The 16,249-nt window shown below is 33.6% G+C and overlaps 2 protein-coding genes across 14 annotated transcripts in view; one reads left to right on the top strand and one right to left on the bottom strand.

Moving 5' to 3' along the window:
- Nucleotides 1-2,808: 2,808 nt before the first annotated feature.
- Nucleotides 2,809-9,823, top strand: LOC125670711 (uncharacterized). Of its 2 annotated transcripts, none has more exons than XM_048906052.2 (4): nt 2,809-2,905; nt 3,978-4,247; nt 6,233-6,349; nt 6,444-9,823. In XM_048906052.2, exons 2-4 carry the CDS (start codon nt 4,019-4,021, stop codon nt 6,617-6,619), a joined length of 522 nt encoding a protein of 173 aa, XP_048762009.2. In that variant the 5' UTR covers nt 2,809-2,905; nt 3,978-4,018; the 3' UTR covers nt 6,620-9,823. The 2 variants fall into 2 exon arrangements, with proteins under 2 accessions (XP_048762009.2, XP_048762010.2); XM_048906053.2 differs by having other exon boundaries at nt 2,856-2,918.
- Nucleotides 9,824-12,621: 2,798 nt separating this feature from the next.
- The window catches only part of LOC125668404 (caskin-1-like), a 68,041-nt gene continuing 64,413 nt past the window's right edge, over nt 12,622-16,249 (bottom strand). For 7 of the 12 annotated variants that reach the window (XM_056163947.1, XM_056163948.1, XM_056163949.1 and 4 more), the window contains one exon: nt 15,760-16,157. In XM_056163947.1, the coding sequence (XP_056019922.1) occupies nt 15,976-16,157 (182 nt within the window). In that variant the 3' untranslated portion in view covers nt 15,760-15,975. Of the gene's footprint in view, nt 14,956-15,309; nt 15,374-15,759; nt 16,158-16,249 lie in introns of those variants that run through there. The other 5 variants (XM_048902535.2, XM_048902538.2, XM_056163951.1 and 2 more) reach the window with 2 other exon arrangements.

The raw sequence follows: 16,249 nt of genomic DNA, 5'->3' as shown, positions 1-16,249 counted from the left end.
AGTGATACGTGTACCTGACGAAAATATCGTAAATATATATCAGTGATCTTATTTATCGTAGAATTAAATGATATACTGGTGTTGATAAATTTGAGTGATTTAATTATCCACCTTTCATATCATTTTGACTCAAAGACTTGTTAAATAGAGTTGAATAACTCTTAAATCTCTTGGTCTGCAAAAAAAAAGGGGGGGTCCAGACCCCCTGCAACCCCCCCCCCCCCCTGGATCCGCCCTTGACCGTCTAATAAAAGGTTCACATAATATCATAGAATAGAATAGATCTATTGAAACCAGTTGTGGGTCCTTAAGAGCATACAAATAAAAAACAACATATAAAAGAAGAGAGTCAAAATTGATAGCATTAAATAACTTGTTGACTACAGAAGATTTAGAGTAGCTGGGGATTATCCATACTGATTGCTAGAAATGCTTGTAAGATATATATATATATATATACATATATATGATATACGTACAAAAAGAAGAACCCGTAACGTGTACTTGAGTATATGGCGTTCGGATAGGGCCATTTGCAAAAGCGTAATAGATAACGTGTTGTGTGTTAGCGTGACAGCACGACGGCGTGTTGTGTGTTAGCGCGACAGCGTGTTGTGTGTTAGCATGATAGCGTTTAAGTTACGCGCTATTAAGTTATGCACATGGCCCAATCCGGGCACCATAGTATAACACCATTACTCTTTTACATTTGTTTGTTATATAATGCACTACTAGAAATTTGTATTATTCTGAGCAATATCTTCAAAAAATGCACGTCTATCACGTTTACACAAGGGATATATTCAATTAGTGTTAGTGAATGAATTTCATGGTGGCGAATCACTTGACTTTGACATGACCTATTACCCGCAAAAATGACGACTAAGGTCAACACAAGGGAAAATTCAAACGAATAAGCATCCCCTGTCGACCTGTCACACCCGTCGTGAGCCATATATTTTGGTCAGGTAAACGGGGTTATCCGTAGCCAAAATCAGAGTGCGAAGAACGACCTAACAATCGATCTGAAACAAGTCAGACAACATTTGACCCAATGATAGGTTGGCAAACTAGATTGTTATAAAGACCACAAAATTTGTGAAATGCTGACTTTAAACGAGACGTTTGAAACCCCTGCACCATCAACTTCTTTGTCAGTAGCCTGCCTCGATTTAAAAACTGATCATACGCAGATCAAGCTCTTGTGCATCGAATCAGTTGGGATATAAACACCATATGCAGGTGATAATGGAATATTGCTAAATAAATATGGGAAGTTGACGATGGAAAAGCTGAAATTATCCCGTTTATCATAAAGTTGAGTTATAAGTTTGCCGTTAATAGCTATTTTCAATAAAATATCTAAGTATGAAGCAGAAGTGGACGACTCTGTGGTATCTTTTATTTCGAGTTCACAGGGATATATGGAATCGACATATGAATGAAAATTATTATTGTTAATAGACAAAACGTCGACATATCTAAATGTCGCATTGAAGGCCACAACAAGAATTTTTTTCTTCTCAGGTAGAAGTTTTTGGAAAAATTCTGCTTCATGAGAATATAAAAACAGGTTAGCTAAGAAAGGAGCACAATTCGTGCCCATGGGATTTCCAACAGACTGATGGAAGACCTGATCACCAAAGACTACGAAGATATTGCCAATGAAAAACTCCAGCATATATCTAATTTCAACTTCAGAGCACTTGTGCGTGGAATCAGAGTGGTGTTTAACAAAGTAAGTTTTTGGATGACTGATCACTAGATATGAAAATTTCCGTTTTCCATTCTTGTTGAAGAACCAATTGTATATATGATGTCAAAAAACATATTGTTTAATTTAAGAATCTCATCTTCCACACAATTCATATCGCACATTCCACAAATTCTTTCATTTCTTTCCTTTCGTATTTGTAAAAAAAAAATTACATTGCTGGTATGTGGGTTTATTCTAAATTTACATACATATATATATATATATATATATATATATATATATATATATTTCAAAACCTTTTTTAAAAAGATAAATATATTTCGATTTCAAAACTTCTTTTTCTGTAGAAATGTGTTGTAAGTTTACCCGATATACAACCCTCTTCTCTAATCATAAACCAGTATTATAGGAAACCATCTCTCATATAGTTGTTTCTTTAAAGTTGTTGGTACATCATATAATATTCAATTCAATTCAATTCTTTATTGGCACTAAAGCACATTATATAAGAATGTGTTGTTAGCCATACATAGATACACATATATATTGATACATTACAAAATATCAAACTGTTGAAAACTTATTTCTAACATTAAAACAGTCTCTGATGTATAGACAGGTTTGTTTTGTAGATACAAGGTTATGTGGATTTAGTAAACAAAATAAGGTATTAATATCTAGTAGTTTTGAATGCATTTTTCTAATATGTTCATACACAGGACAATCAAGTAAAAAATGTTTTTCATCTTCAACAATAGTTTGACAATGAAAACAAAATCTATTTTCTCTAGGAATGACAGGATTACAATATCGACCTGTTTCTACATACAACTTATGTGCACTTATTCTTAATTTGGTAAGATAAGAAACTAAATTCTTAGGAAGTGGAAGACATAAATATGGTTGGACTTCTAGTTTCATAACATCATGGTTGAATAATGTACTATAAAATGAGAGCTTACCACTTTGAGTGTTGTTAATATGTTGAAGTTCAGAAAAGAATTTATTTTCAAAGAATTTTTTAAGTTTAGGAATAAACATTTTACATTCAGTGTCAACGTTAACATTTAACATAATATAAAAGGTAAGGGCTCTATCCAAATTTATCCGATCATAACAATTTGTTCCGTTAAGTCGGAATTACTCTGGAGTTTACATTGGAAGGATAATGCAGTTGTGAAGATCTAGGTAAGCTAGTTAAGTAAGTCTGTTTACTGGTACTTTCATGTCTTTTCGAATGTCAAGCTTCTGCTTGTTAAGCATTAATGTGTCAATATCGCATTAGTCAGGATAACATAGGTATGGTTATGAGATTATCAGTTTCATGATGTAGACTACCCCCCCCCCCCCTCTCTCTCGCTCTTCATGTCACGAAACTTTACATAACCGTTTGCATCTCTGAAGTGATAATGATAAGATGGTCTATTATTGATGTATTTTCGTACATACTGATACAAATTTAGATAGAATTCGTTTCATGGCTCTGTGAAGACTGAATTGTGATATAACCATCCTGTAGTTCTGTTTATATATTGCTCTGTGTTGTCTATTAACTGTTACAGCCTGATTCTGTAATTTCAGAATAGTGGAAGCTATAGCCTTCACGTACCTACATGTATGTGTTTACAAACTCTTGAGGTCAGAAACTAGTACATACTGAATGTCACATCCTGTCAATATGTCGGGATGCAACACGATGTGTTATCAAGCGTGTCGGTAATTGAAATCAGAATTTTTGGAGCAGAAATTCAATTGCATATATGAAGTGCAATAGACACATTTGACTGGTTTTATCTATGAAAAAATATAACAGTGATCATATCAATCCCTACAAGTCTTAAGATTGAAGAGGGGTCTCCATGACAGAGTGGTTAGAGCATCGCGCTCAAAATCACACGGCCTCTCACCTCTGGTTGGCGTGGGTTCGAATCCCACTCGCAACGGTTTACTTTCAGAAGGTCGGTGGTATCTTCCCAGGTACATTGTTTCTGGGTTCTCTCTTCCACCAATAACACTGGGCACCACCAGATAACTGTGTGTGATGGAAATCAACCAATCAGTCAGTCTTAACATTGATGGATGAATTGTCTAGATATCCAAAAAGTACTTTGCTTCAAACTATAAAGTCACTCTGTCATTGAATATAATGTTGTTGCATGACATCTCTAATTCTGCAACTATGAATGCAGTTGATAGTAACGGACTGTAACATAACTTTAAATTAATGTGTACAATTATTCAGCTGATCTTCTTTTGTCAGGATCAATCCAAATTTGATATGTAAAACAGACAGCATTCACCATGAACGAGAGACAGACCTTTCGACCTTATCATGAGTATCAGCAACAACAACGTAACCTTGTCAACGACAAAGATGAGTTTGGGCCAAAGTTGTTCAAGCAGATGGTGGTGGGCTTTGTGTGTGCAGGACTGTTGGGGTTGATTTTCCTGGTCATGGGGGCAGTGTTTATGAAGGAGGCATTAAAGTCTGACTATGCTATATCGGTGATGCTGTGTGTTTTTGGAATGGGTAAGAATCGGTTTTCATCAGATTTGATATGCATAGTATATATAACTTAGTTATACTGTTGAATAATTTGTCACAAAGGGAGAAAAACATTTTAAGCAGCAATAGATATCAGAGATGGGGTAATCGTAATCTGTAATCGTAATCGGCTGTAATCGATTACAGTTTTTCATGTAATCGAATGTAATCTGTAATCGTGTACTTTTTAGATTACATGTAATTGTAATCGATTACATTAATTTTACTCTGTAATCATGATTATTTTTAGATTACTTTTTTGATTACTTTCATTAATTTTGTATATTTTTCATGTTTTGTTTTTTTTAATTATCAACGAGCTTTCTTCTAATGATTTTTTTATAAATATTATTTCTTGATATCTTATTCATTTAAATCAGATGCATTTATTAATTTATTTCATTCTATATGTTTTATATTTTTATTTTACAAAAAAATTCCCTAATTTAAAGGTGCATGAAACCATATCATTATGGAAACTAAAGGGAAAATTATTGAAATTAATGTTTTCCTGTTTTAGTTTTAGTCAAAATAATAACAGATGTCCTTTTATTATATACATTACAAATGCTAGTGAAGAGACAGTCAAAACAAAAATTGGCTTCAATAGATTGATCACCAGAGAATGCTTTGATCTCACGATGGCTGTTAATGGCTGCTATCTGAATTGTATATTAAAAGGCTTTCATGCAATTTTCAGATTCACTGTTGTAGAATAGATTTTTCTTCTTTCAGTTGAAAAAAAAAAACAGGCCATGTACCCCTCCCCCATATTTGTTTTTGGAACAGCCTATAGATTTCACCGTTGTTTTATCAAGTTTTAATGTTTGATTAAATTTCCTGATGGGGTAATCCAACCTTCATAACCACAAAACAAAAACAACAACAAAAATGGCTATTGGAAGATGAAGGTTTTATACATCTTTTATTTACATTAATGAAAAAGAAACAGAAACCTCATGGTTGTCTTTCTTGGAATTCAGTTTAGATACACTTGATCTCTACAGGTGAATTTCTACTAATTGACAGATACTAAACAAACGACTTGTGCACTGAAAACTGTGTGCTATTATCTAAGTTCCCTAGAGTGTGACATGTCACCTGGAACATTTATAATATGTGGGTTTTAATTATGAGACAAATAACAGCTAAATAAGATAACTTTAAGATAAAGTTATGATAAAAAATGTTTACAGTTGTTATGTTTTCAATTGTAGGACCCTTGCGGTAGTAAAGATAAAGCTTTGCTCAGCAAAAGTATCTAAAAGTAATCTGTAATTGTAATTGATTACTTTTCTAAGTAATTGTAATTATAATCAATTACATTTCAAAATGGATGTAATTGTAACTGTAATTGTAATCATAAATTTCAATGTAATCTGTAATTATAATCGATTACTTTGAATGTAATTGACCCCATGTCTGATAGATATTTTTCTTTGTGCTCAATGACATGATTTTAATGAAATGAACTGAGTGCACTAAATTTAGGAAAGAAACATAATGTGGTGATTTCATTAAATGTACGTGTGTATAAACAATGGCTGATAATGGTGGTTTGAAGGAGAGAGGAAAAGTATTATAAATCAGGTTAGGACATCTCCCAATGTTTGGTTTCAGTGTCCAGTTGGTGGCAGTTTTGAAACAAAAAATAAGTGAAGTACAGTTGTATTTGGTTATAATGAACCTCCAGGGCCAGCAGAAAACAGTTCATTATAACCAAACTTCATTATACAGTAAAACACGGTTATAGCAAACCTACAGAGCAAGGAAAAAAAGTTTGTTATAACCAAAGTCTATTGTATGCAATACAATTTTTGTTATTTTCCTCCTACAGGGGAATGGATATCAACTTACAATAAGCGTGAATTCATTGTAAGAGTGTTATAAGTGTGTTTTACTGTATATCTGAATAACTTATTACACATGATATTTAACGTGAATTCAGGTGTTGTGATGTAATATTTCAGTGGCTGGACTGATTATATTGGTGGGAACAGTCATTCTTGGCAAGTTGTCCATCTCCAGAAAGTGGCTTAAAGCTTCACCTCAGCCCAGAAATTCACAGTGCTTTCAGACCTGCTCTGGTAAGAAAAAAATTGCACAAATATTGTCATATTTTAAGTTTTTCTTCCATGCAGGGTAAAATCTTATATTTTTCCCATTTTATGTTTTATACAGTTGTGTATACACCTTCCCAAGATCCAATTGCCGTACACGATGCGCCGCCTGCTTACGATGCGATCATGCTCAATGAGTTTGTACCTGGGACTGTCCTGGAAGTATCGCAATCTGCAATTCTTCCTCCCAAATACTGTGATGTAGCCTCCCTGCCAAACTATGGGGAACCAGTGTGAATAGACATATTTTAGAAACAACTATTCGAAGCTTGATAAAATATGTTAATATGTACTGTAAAATCACTAATTCTCATGTTGGTCTGAATTTTGTTGATTCTGTGATATCAACATGCCCACAAATTCAGGTCCTCCCCTAAGTTTTAAAGCAAGTTACAACAAAGACAATTCATCAGCTCTTCTCCTTGTCATCAAAATTCAGACCACACAAGTGATTTTGCAGTAAATATCGATTATTTTAGTATGTATATTAAATATTTGTATATTTGCAGTTACTTTGCCTTGCCATACATGGTTTTAACAATTTGGAAATTTTGAAGTATATTTTAATGATATACTGTAGTAGCAAAAATAATCTTTTAAATTCTTATATACATGTATTCTGTAAAATCGTTTATTTTTGTGGGTTGAAAAAAAACTGACACAATTTTATGGCTGAAGAGCTGTTACTCTTTGCTACAGTTCACTTTCTCTTGTTTGCCGAGGATTGTAATTTTTATGCATGTCAATGCCATGAAAACTACAATAATTAAACCCCATGAAAATAAATGATTTCACTCTTTTATTATATATATATATATGATTTATTGACTTACAATTATTTATAATTTTGTATCTAATTACAAAACTACATAGGTGACTTGCTGTAAGAAAAAAATAAGTGCTATTGTGATTCTGACTTTGTGTCCAAAATAGATCATTAGGTATTTTTAAATGTGAAAATACCTATCATATCATTGTTCTTACATGTATGTAGACACTGCTGTACAATTTCATGAGATGTGTAGATTTTATCAACACTAAAATGATGATGTAGTATGCAATTTCATGAGATGTAATTACATCAACACTAAAAATGATGATGTAGTATGCAATTTCATGAGATGTGTAGATTACATCAACACTAAAAATGATGATGTAGTATGCAATTTCATGAGATGTGTAGATTACAGCAACACTAAAATGATGATGTAATATGCAAGGCCAGGTTTTTAGGTGATTCTTCTACATGTGTACATTTAAATCTCTGCTTCTGTTGATATTGTATGATGAGGTTTGTAGAAAAAGACAGGTCTGCATGAGTTAAACTGCAGAGAAATGATGAGGAATTGTCCCAAGTACTTACGAACTAGTGCGATTATGAGAGAAATGTTTTTGGAATTGAAGATACTAATCATGCTGTGAAAATGGAATGTATGTTGGGTTTTGTTTTTGCACAATTTGCAATATGGTTTCAGATTTTTCTTTATATCTTTTCTTTATTGAATTTTTTCTGTTAACTGTTTAAATCAATATTGCAGGAGTAAATACACATCTACTTATGCTGAATTCTGATTGGCTAACACTTTGGGGACTGTAGCTTTCATGTATTTAATCTAAATACCTTGAAAATGGATATGGACTAAGTATATTTTTAATACCCCAAGATATGATATGGCATCTTTATGTGTGCAACATAAATACTACTTTGTTATCATTTTGTTGTTGAATTTATTGTTGAGGATTTTTTTCTGTTGAGATTTTTTGTTTCTTTCTGATTTTATCTCTCAGTTCCTGTACAAGAAATTTTTCTTCAATCTTGCTGAGGTAAAATCAAAAAGTGGCTTTCAAAACAAAGAACAAATATATGTAGATATTTTCCCAGATTGATTTTTGTTAAGATTTACATTATGTGTATTGCTCTTATTTGCAGATTTTTATAAAGCTGATGGAAGAGTTAGTTGTATATGCTTTTATGATTGTGAAAAATATTGAAATTGCCTGGTATGTTTGTACATGATGATTGTGTATTGATCTGAATAGTTACTCTTAAAGAGTTACATAATGAAGGGGGGAAATATTGATTTTACTGTATGCAAATGTCACAATTGTTCCTATTGTTTTTCTGAAATAAGGTGTGATGAAGGCCAATAGAAATTTATAACACCTCTGTAACCCTCACTTCAGATATAGATTCCCATACACACAGTAAAGTTTAGAGTTATCTCCCTTGTGACATTTGACACAATGATCTGTTTTCTAAATTCTTTTTTACAGTTGCCTGGTTCAGAATTTATATAATTGCATATGGACCTCTATAATTTCCAGAAATTTAGCCATTTCTCCCAGAAATCTGAAATTTAGAATTAGAATTTTTCCCACCATGAAACAAATATAAAGCATCATAGTATGAGTCGTGTATGGCTACGAACAGTATCGTGTATTTAAGTGGGATTACCCTCTGTAGAAATACACATTGTGTGTTATGAAATTTTTTTTTTATGAACCCAACACAAATCATTTTGGTCTGAAATTTGTGAGCTGATCAAAGAATCTATAATTAATATCGAGAAGAACTGGATATGAATTTTATGATTAATCTTTTTTAATCATTGATAAAGAATATTGGCATATCAAAGATCTAGTGTTTCTATGACTGTGTATTGTGTTTCGCTGAGGATTTCTGCTAGATTTCGGACGTTGTATGTTTGTATGCTGGTACCTAGATTTCGGACATTGTACGTTTGTATCTAGCTGTTGTGCTACTTTCAACCGCCAAGGATTTCCGCTAGATGTCAGATGTTGTATGCTGGGATCTAGATTTCTGATGTACGTTTGTATGCTGAGATCTAGATTTCTGACATCCGTTTGTATGCTGAAATTTAGATTTCTGATGTACGTTTGTATGCTGGGATCTAGATTTCTGATGTTGTATGCCGAGATCTAGATTTCTGATATACGTTTGTATGCTGAGATTTAGATTTCTAATAAACGTTTGTATGCCAGGATCTAGATTTCTGATGTACGTTTGTATGCTGGGATCTGACGTACGTTTGTATGCTGAGATCTAGATTTCTGATGTTGTATGCTGAGATCTAGATTTCTGATATACATTTGTATGCTGAGATCTGGATTTCTGACGTTGTTTGCTGGGATCTAGATTTCTGACGTATGCTGAGATCTAGATTTCTGACGTTGTTTGCTGAGATCTAAATTTCTGACGCATGCCGAGATCTAAATTTCGGACGTATGCCGGGATCTAGATTTCTGACGTTGTATGCTAGGATCTGTACCCTGGTATTTAACTGTTGTACCACTTTCAAACACAAATGTTGTACTGAAAATTTAATTTGCTGTGATACTTTCCATATATTTTGTTTATAAACAGATGTTTTATAATGAATACAGATTCTAATTATGTATATACAGACTTTCAGCTGTAATCTGTGTTCTCTTCTCTTTGTTCCCTGTGTGAACTTTCCACATCTTTTGGACAAGGGTGGTAGAAGAAGTTTGAAAAAGGGTGGGGGAGTGAGTGAGCTGTGTTATTAATCTGGTATCCACAAAGCAAAGAATTTTGTATTGTTGGAGGTGGGGTGTTTGTCAACTAATATTGCTGTCAGTCTAGTACATGTATATACAAACTAAATGGATATACAATGGAAGCTAGTGTGTCATGAATTCAACTAGCCCCCCCCCCCCCCCCCCCATCTCTTTTATTGGAGATAACAAAGACAGTTTGGACCTTTCAATTCTTGGTACATGAATGCCACCATTGAAAAGGGTCAACTTGAAATCTAGAATGTATAGTGAAAAAATATTGGTTATTTACTAAGAGGTTGGGGGCAGGCAACCACAATATTAAGTTTGATCTCTCGAGATGCTGACATTTTCCTATAACCAGTAATTTGATTCATAATCTTTGACTTGAAAACCAATAGCCTGGGGGATAATTACTCTTTCATGAGAAGGTTGATGTCCCTCTTCAAAAGGTTCACAAAATACATGTATTGAGTGGACAATATTTTCATATGTCCAAAGACCTCAAAATCAATAGGGGTCATCTACAGTGTGTACTGATTTTGATGTCTCTTTTAAAGATACTTAGCAGACAATATCTTACTATGTCCAGTTTGACCTTGTGACCACAAAAGTTGAAAACCAAAATTTAGGGGGAACCAGTGTACCAAGTTTAATGTCTGTCAAGCAAAGGGTTCTCAAGATATTGAGCAGACAATATTATCATACGTCCAGAGTAGATTGACCCTTGAAGTTTGACCTAAAAATCATTAGGGTCAACTACTATTTAGAGGAATCAGTGTCACAAGTTTGATGTCCATCAAACAAAGGTTGAACAGACAACACTTGGTCTACCTATCGACCAGGGTTCTGACAGGTGCAAACCAATAAGTCCCATTATTATATAGCTAATAAATATCCTATTATAAAATCTGCGTAAAATCTAGATAATGTTAGCGTTCAATATCCTGAGAATTTATTGAACGCTAACTTTGCATTGTGTAAATTGTGTGCACCCGAAACATTCCGAGTACGAGTGTTCGATACTGACCTTACCGTAACGACGTAAACAAGCCGTAATGACGGGTTTAATATTTGCATGCTGATCTTGCACTTTCACCTTAGATGCCAATATTGATGAATTCTCGTCTATTTTGAGTGAAAAGGAATATAATTTAACAACTAAATACTTTAGCTATATAATACAAGAGGCCCATGGGCCTAGAATCGCTCTTCTGATACATTGTAGAACAGGCAAAAATTCTCACTAACCAAGATTCATCAATTAACAAAGTTTGATGATGTTAAGTTAAATAGTGCCTGAAAATTTAAATGTAACTGTCCAAAAGTAGGTCACGGTGCCCTACTTTTGGTCGACACACTGAAGACCCAAGATGCATCAACTGACAAATCAAATAGTATTCAAATATAGCCATCAAATTCCAAAAGAAGGCCACAGTGACCTACTTTTTGGTCGACACACTCCAAAGACTCAAGATGCATCAACTGACAAAGTTTGATAATTGAAGTCAAATAGTATCTGAAATATTCAGATATAAACGTCAAATGCCAAAAGTAGGTCACGGTGACCTACTTTTTGGTCAACAACAAACTATGAAGACTCAAGATGCATCAACTGACAAAGTTTGATGATCCTAGCTTTCATAGTGTCCAAAATATGCATCTAAAATTGAAAATGTGAAATTTGAATGTCTGCAAAATTCAAAAAGTAGGTCTCTGTGACCTACTTTTTTTTTATAATATGTTTCGATGCCTCTAGACGCATTAACTTACAAGAATTGATTATTCTAAACCTCTCGGTATCTGAAATAACAACCTAAAATGTATTCATAAATGATTAGCCATAAAATTCAGAAAGTAGGTCATGGTGACATACTTTTCACATGATGCACTTCAAGGTCCCATGATCCATCAACTGACAACTTTTGATGATCATAGGCTCAAAAGTGTTCAAGATATGCATCAAAATCCATTTAATAATAATTACCTGCGAAATTCAAAAAGTAGGTCACCATGACCTACTTTTGAAACAACGATATTAAGTCCCACAATGCATCAACTGACAAAATTTGATGATCCTAGTACTTATACTAAGCAAAATATCAAAGTTTTAACAAAACAAAATTTAAGGTCAACTTTGAAGTGACCTTGAGACCACACCCTTTGCCCCAGGATGATACCTTGAACAATTTTTTATCTGCAACCTATCCTCATCCTTATGCATAAGTTTAGTGATAATTTGCCCAGTGGTTCTTGAGAAGAAGATTTTTTAGCAACCACTACTTTTGTTTGCATTTTCCTAATTATCTCCCCTTGTTAAAGGGTCACAACCCTAGTTTAAGTACAAATGAAAGCCCTTGGGCCAAGGATACCCTGTGACAAATTTGACAAAAATTGGCCAAGGGGTTCTTGAGATATAGCCCTTTTTCCAAAAAGTTGACGCACACCGCACGCCAGACATATGGCCATATGATTAGCTCTTTGAGCCTTCAGCTCAGAAGAGCTAAACAGGGTTATTGAACTTATATTCGTGAATATTGGCACTTGTTGGCTGTCAAAATGCACTCGCACGCTCGTGCATTTTAACAGCCAACTCGTGCCAATATAAGTTTAATAACCCTTTATTATTCAGGTGTCCTGGTGATCCACAAAAACTTTCTTATTACCTTGGCACATTACTTCACAATAAAAAAAAACCCACAGAATTCTGAGACATTTATTTTATTGTATACATCATTGAATGAGCTGTACCCCTAAACACAGCTGTACGTTCAGTCGATAACAGTAACAAAACACCAAGTAACAAACTCCCAATGCCCCTAATAGTTTCACAATATATTGACAAATTATATGTGTAACATTTATCTCCCATTACAAAATTCCTTGATTATCTCCATTTAAATCGATGACATATTATCAGGCACTTTCTATATTGACAGCAGAATTGTAAATGTGTAATGCAAACTGAAAATCTAAATAAATAAGAAAATTCTATAACAAAGAATGGAAAAAGAACCATAGATGCAGTTTTAGATTGGAGAGGAAAAAAAAAGCATTTTATGAATAGAAAGTAAAACCACTGGAGTTCGCTTTCAATAAATATCATGTGGCCATATTAGTTTAATATGGATATTTGTTCATATTCTGTGTAAACAGAAATGATGTGTTCTTTGATATTAACCTAAATAAATATTAACTAAGCAATGCTTACACCAATATTCATATTACTTTCATAATAATACAAATCATAAATGGTACCTTATTGATTAGATTTCAAGGGACACAAAATATTTTTGGTTTATTAACAAAAGGGTGCAATATTAGAATTGTAACATCACTTATAGGAGGAGTTCTAAATCATCACAGCTAAATTCTTTCATTCAGACACAATACTTCAAACATTAAGTACTAAATAAGTCCAATATGCCTAATGCAGTGAAGATCATTAAAACATTATTATGCCATCGAGTTTCACAACCATACTTTTTAACTGCAACAGTACACACATTTAAACAAACTCACATCAAACTGAAATGAAACTGAGATCATGACATTTTTACTTTCCTTTTTAACTGGTCTATGTCCAAGTAAAAGATAGTAAAACATGGTTGTAACAAATTCATGAGTCTACATTGAATTGTCTTGTTAAAAATTCACTACATCTATTTAGAATCTTAGGGGGAATATTTACATCATTACAATTGTGGTGAATTTGGTTCATTGTAAATGTGTTATTTTGTCATTAAATCAGTGAATTCGTTATAACTGTGATCCATTATAAACATGTTTTACTGTAAATGTGTTACTTTATCGTTACATCAGTGAATTCGTTATACCCGTGTTTATCATAAATAGTTACTTTGTCATTACATCAGTGAATTCGCTATAACTGTGATCCATTATAAACATGTTTTACTGTATTGGCATTTCAACTAGAACTGTAAGCACATAAACTGATGCCTCATTGAAATTCATGTTTCTACAAAATATATTGTGTGCCATTGATAACTATAAATTAATGCATAGGTCATTGTCAGAGGTATATCACACTGTTCAGATGTACTGTATGTTTGGGTACAAATTTTAAGCGCATTCAAAATTTACTGGAATACGAGTTGATGATAGTTTTACATTTTTGTCAGAGTGTGGTAATGACAAAAAAAGAGAACTTCGTATACTCGCACTCTTGCTTTAGCGCCAAAATATTAATTCCTTTAAAACAAGTCCACATACAGCATATTTCATTTATACAGTGAGGGAGAGATACAGATAACACACACATTTTCCATTCATTATATCAAAAAACAAACATTCTAATCTATAGACAAGATTTCTATATACTGGAATACAAAAATGGAGCCATAATAACATTACAGGGCAAATTGATGCAAAGACATCAACGCTATAAAAAGTCAAGATCTTCTCCATCGTACAGTATGCATGTAGTCATCACAAGCATATAAAGAACATGTTCACTCAATGACGAAACTGACTAGGATAACAATTAACAAAACAGTACATGTCATATGAACGCTTCTCAAATTAAAATATCGGTTCAAAGCACTCTCAAAAGCACGGGGGTATTTCGCTCTATAAGTAATGACTTTTCACTCTGCATAAAAAAACATCTCCTTATGAATAACACCAAAATAAATAAACCAGTTTAACATCGAAATCTTGAATGAAATTCACACCTCCTCCGATGACGCTTTGTGATTGGCTAAATAAAAAACCTAGCTACATCCAATGAAATGCAAGAAAACACTCTGGTAGTGATGAATGGTACATGATGTATATGAAGACATACTGCACTGTATTTGCACTTGTCATTTGAAGAATTTGTTTTTGAAATATAGTTAATAAATAATCATGATTACATCGTTAATAGATTTTGTTTCCTAACCACTTTGTACATTGAATGAAATCACTCATCCATGACCAACTCGTCCTCCAACATGGCATCTAGCTCCTCTGTTAAACCTTGTAACATGTTGTCAATGTCATTTAGAACATCCGTGTCTTTGCCTTTCTTACCTCTGGAAAATAAAGCATGACTTCATCATTACTTCTAATGAGAAAAGGGGGATAACTGCTGAGTGAATGTATCCCACATACTTGCACCCTGTGGTTTCATCAATTTTTATGGGCATCAATTTTCACAGATTTGTCATAAATAGTTCCATTGATTACCCAGTTTTGTGGAAAGTTGTCTACATTCTTTCTTTTACTTACAAAATTTTTATTGCCTGTGCCAGACAGAAAGAAAATTGGTATTCAACAAAAGAATATTACAGAAACTGATGAGACAACAGCATCTCTTTAAAAGTCATTTTATGTATGTTACAACTAGTAATTACAGTCAGCTATCTGCAAGGAATCGTTTAACGTACCTTTGTGGTTTGGCTGCTACGGGAGGTGAGGCACCAGGTTTCACGGGTACCGACGGTCTTGGTCCTGAAACAAAGAGCTACAATGAACTCGGATTTAATTGATATTTAGCATCAACTGTAATACATGTACCTCATAATGCTTCTAAAATAGGTGTCTAGTTAATCGTCCTTATTCTTGACCAAAAACAAGCAATGATTAGTAATGTATGAGTTAGAGGCATGAAGAATATTAGTTTGAAGGTGGATGATAATTATTATAAAATTAAGTAAATCAAAGTCCCCAGTTATAGCCATTAAAAACCATGACAACTGTCACTTAGGCAACAAACACATGACAACTGTCACTTAGGTGACAAACACACATGACTTGGTAATGGAATTTTACTTTTTTTGTGTTACAATTTTCCATAACATAACAAGAACTATTACAGCATCCCTATTTTATATCCATTCTCTTCCCTCATCTAACTATAAATCACTATCTCCTACACCCCCCCCCCCCTTTCCACATTTATAGACTGAATCTGCTAAACTGTGTTATTGATTGACCTCCTGTTATAACGACAAAATCAGCTCTCGACCCTCTCTCTGAAAGCTACCAATGCCCATCAACTGACCAAGATCTGAGATTATAATGTTGTCTTGGGTTAAGGTCAGCTGAGTCACTCATCTGACCGAGTTCTGCATTAAAAGCATAGAAGAATTTGGCAGAGTGGCACATATCAAGCTGGACAGAGTTAAATTTCTTACACCTGTGACAGCCGAAGCATTAATGATGATAGGTTTGACTAGATAAGGTGATAGGTACTCATCAGGCTTGTTTTTATATTTTTCTATCTCTGGAATATCTGAAAAATCATACCATGTTTTCATCATATAATGAGAAATTTTTACTTGATGACGAATATATTACTTAGAAGTGCAGAAGATGGTTTACGTC

This window comes from Ostrea edulis, chromosome 4 (assembly GCF_947568905.1).
Source record: "Ostrea edulis chromosome 4, xbOstEdul1.1, whole genome shotgun sequence".
Lineage (NCBI taxonomy): Eukaryota > Metazoa > Mollusca > Bivalvia > Ostreida > Ostreidae > Ostrea > Ostrea edulis.
The sequence above is the reverse complement of the archived record's forward strand: the minus strand, read 5'-3'. Positions and strand labels throughout refer to the sequence as shown.

What these genes read in the sequence shown, in the direction of transcription:
- LOC125670711 (XM_048906052.2), top strand. Translation starts at nt 4,019, where the DNA reads ATGAACGAGAGACAGACCTTTCGACCTTATCATGAGTATCAGCAACAA. An exon ending in GCTGTGTGTTTTTGGAATGG is followed by an intron (nt 4,248 to 6,232) that starts GTAAGAATCGGT and finishes GTAATATTTCAG; the next exon opens with TGGCTGGACTGATTATATTG. An exon ending in GTGCTTTCAGACCTGCTCTG is followed by an intron (nt 6,350 to 6,443) that starts GTAAGAAAAAAA and finishes TGTTTTATACAG; the next exon opens with TTGTGTATACACCTTCCCAA.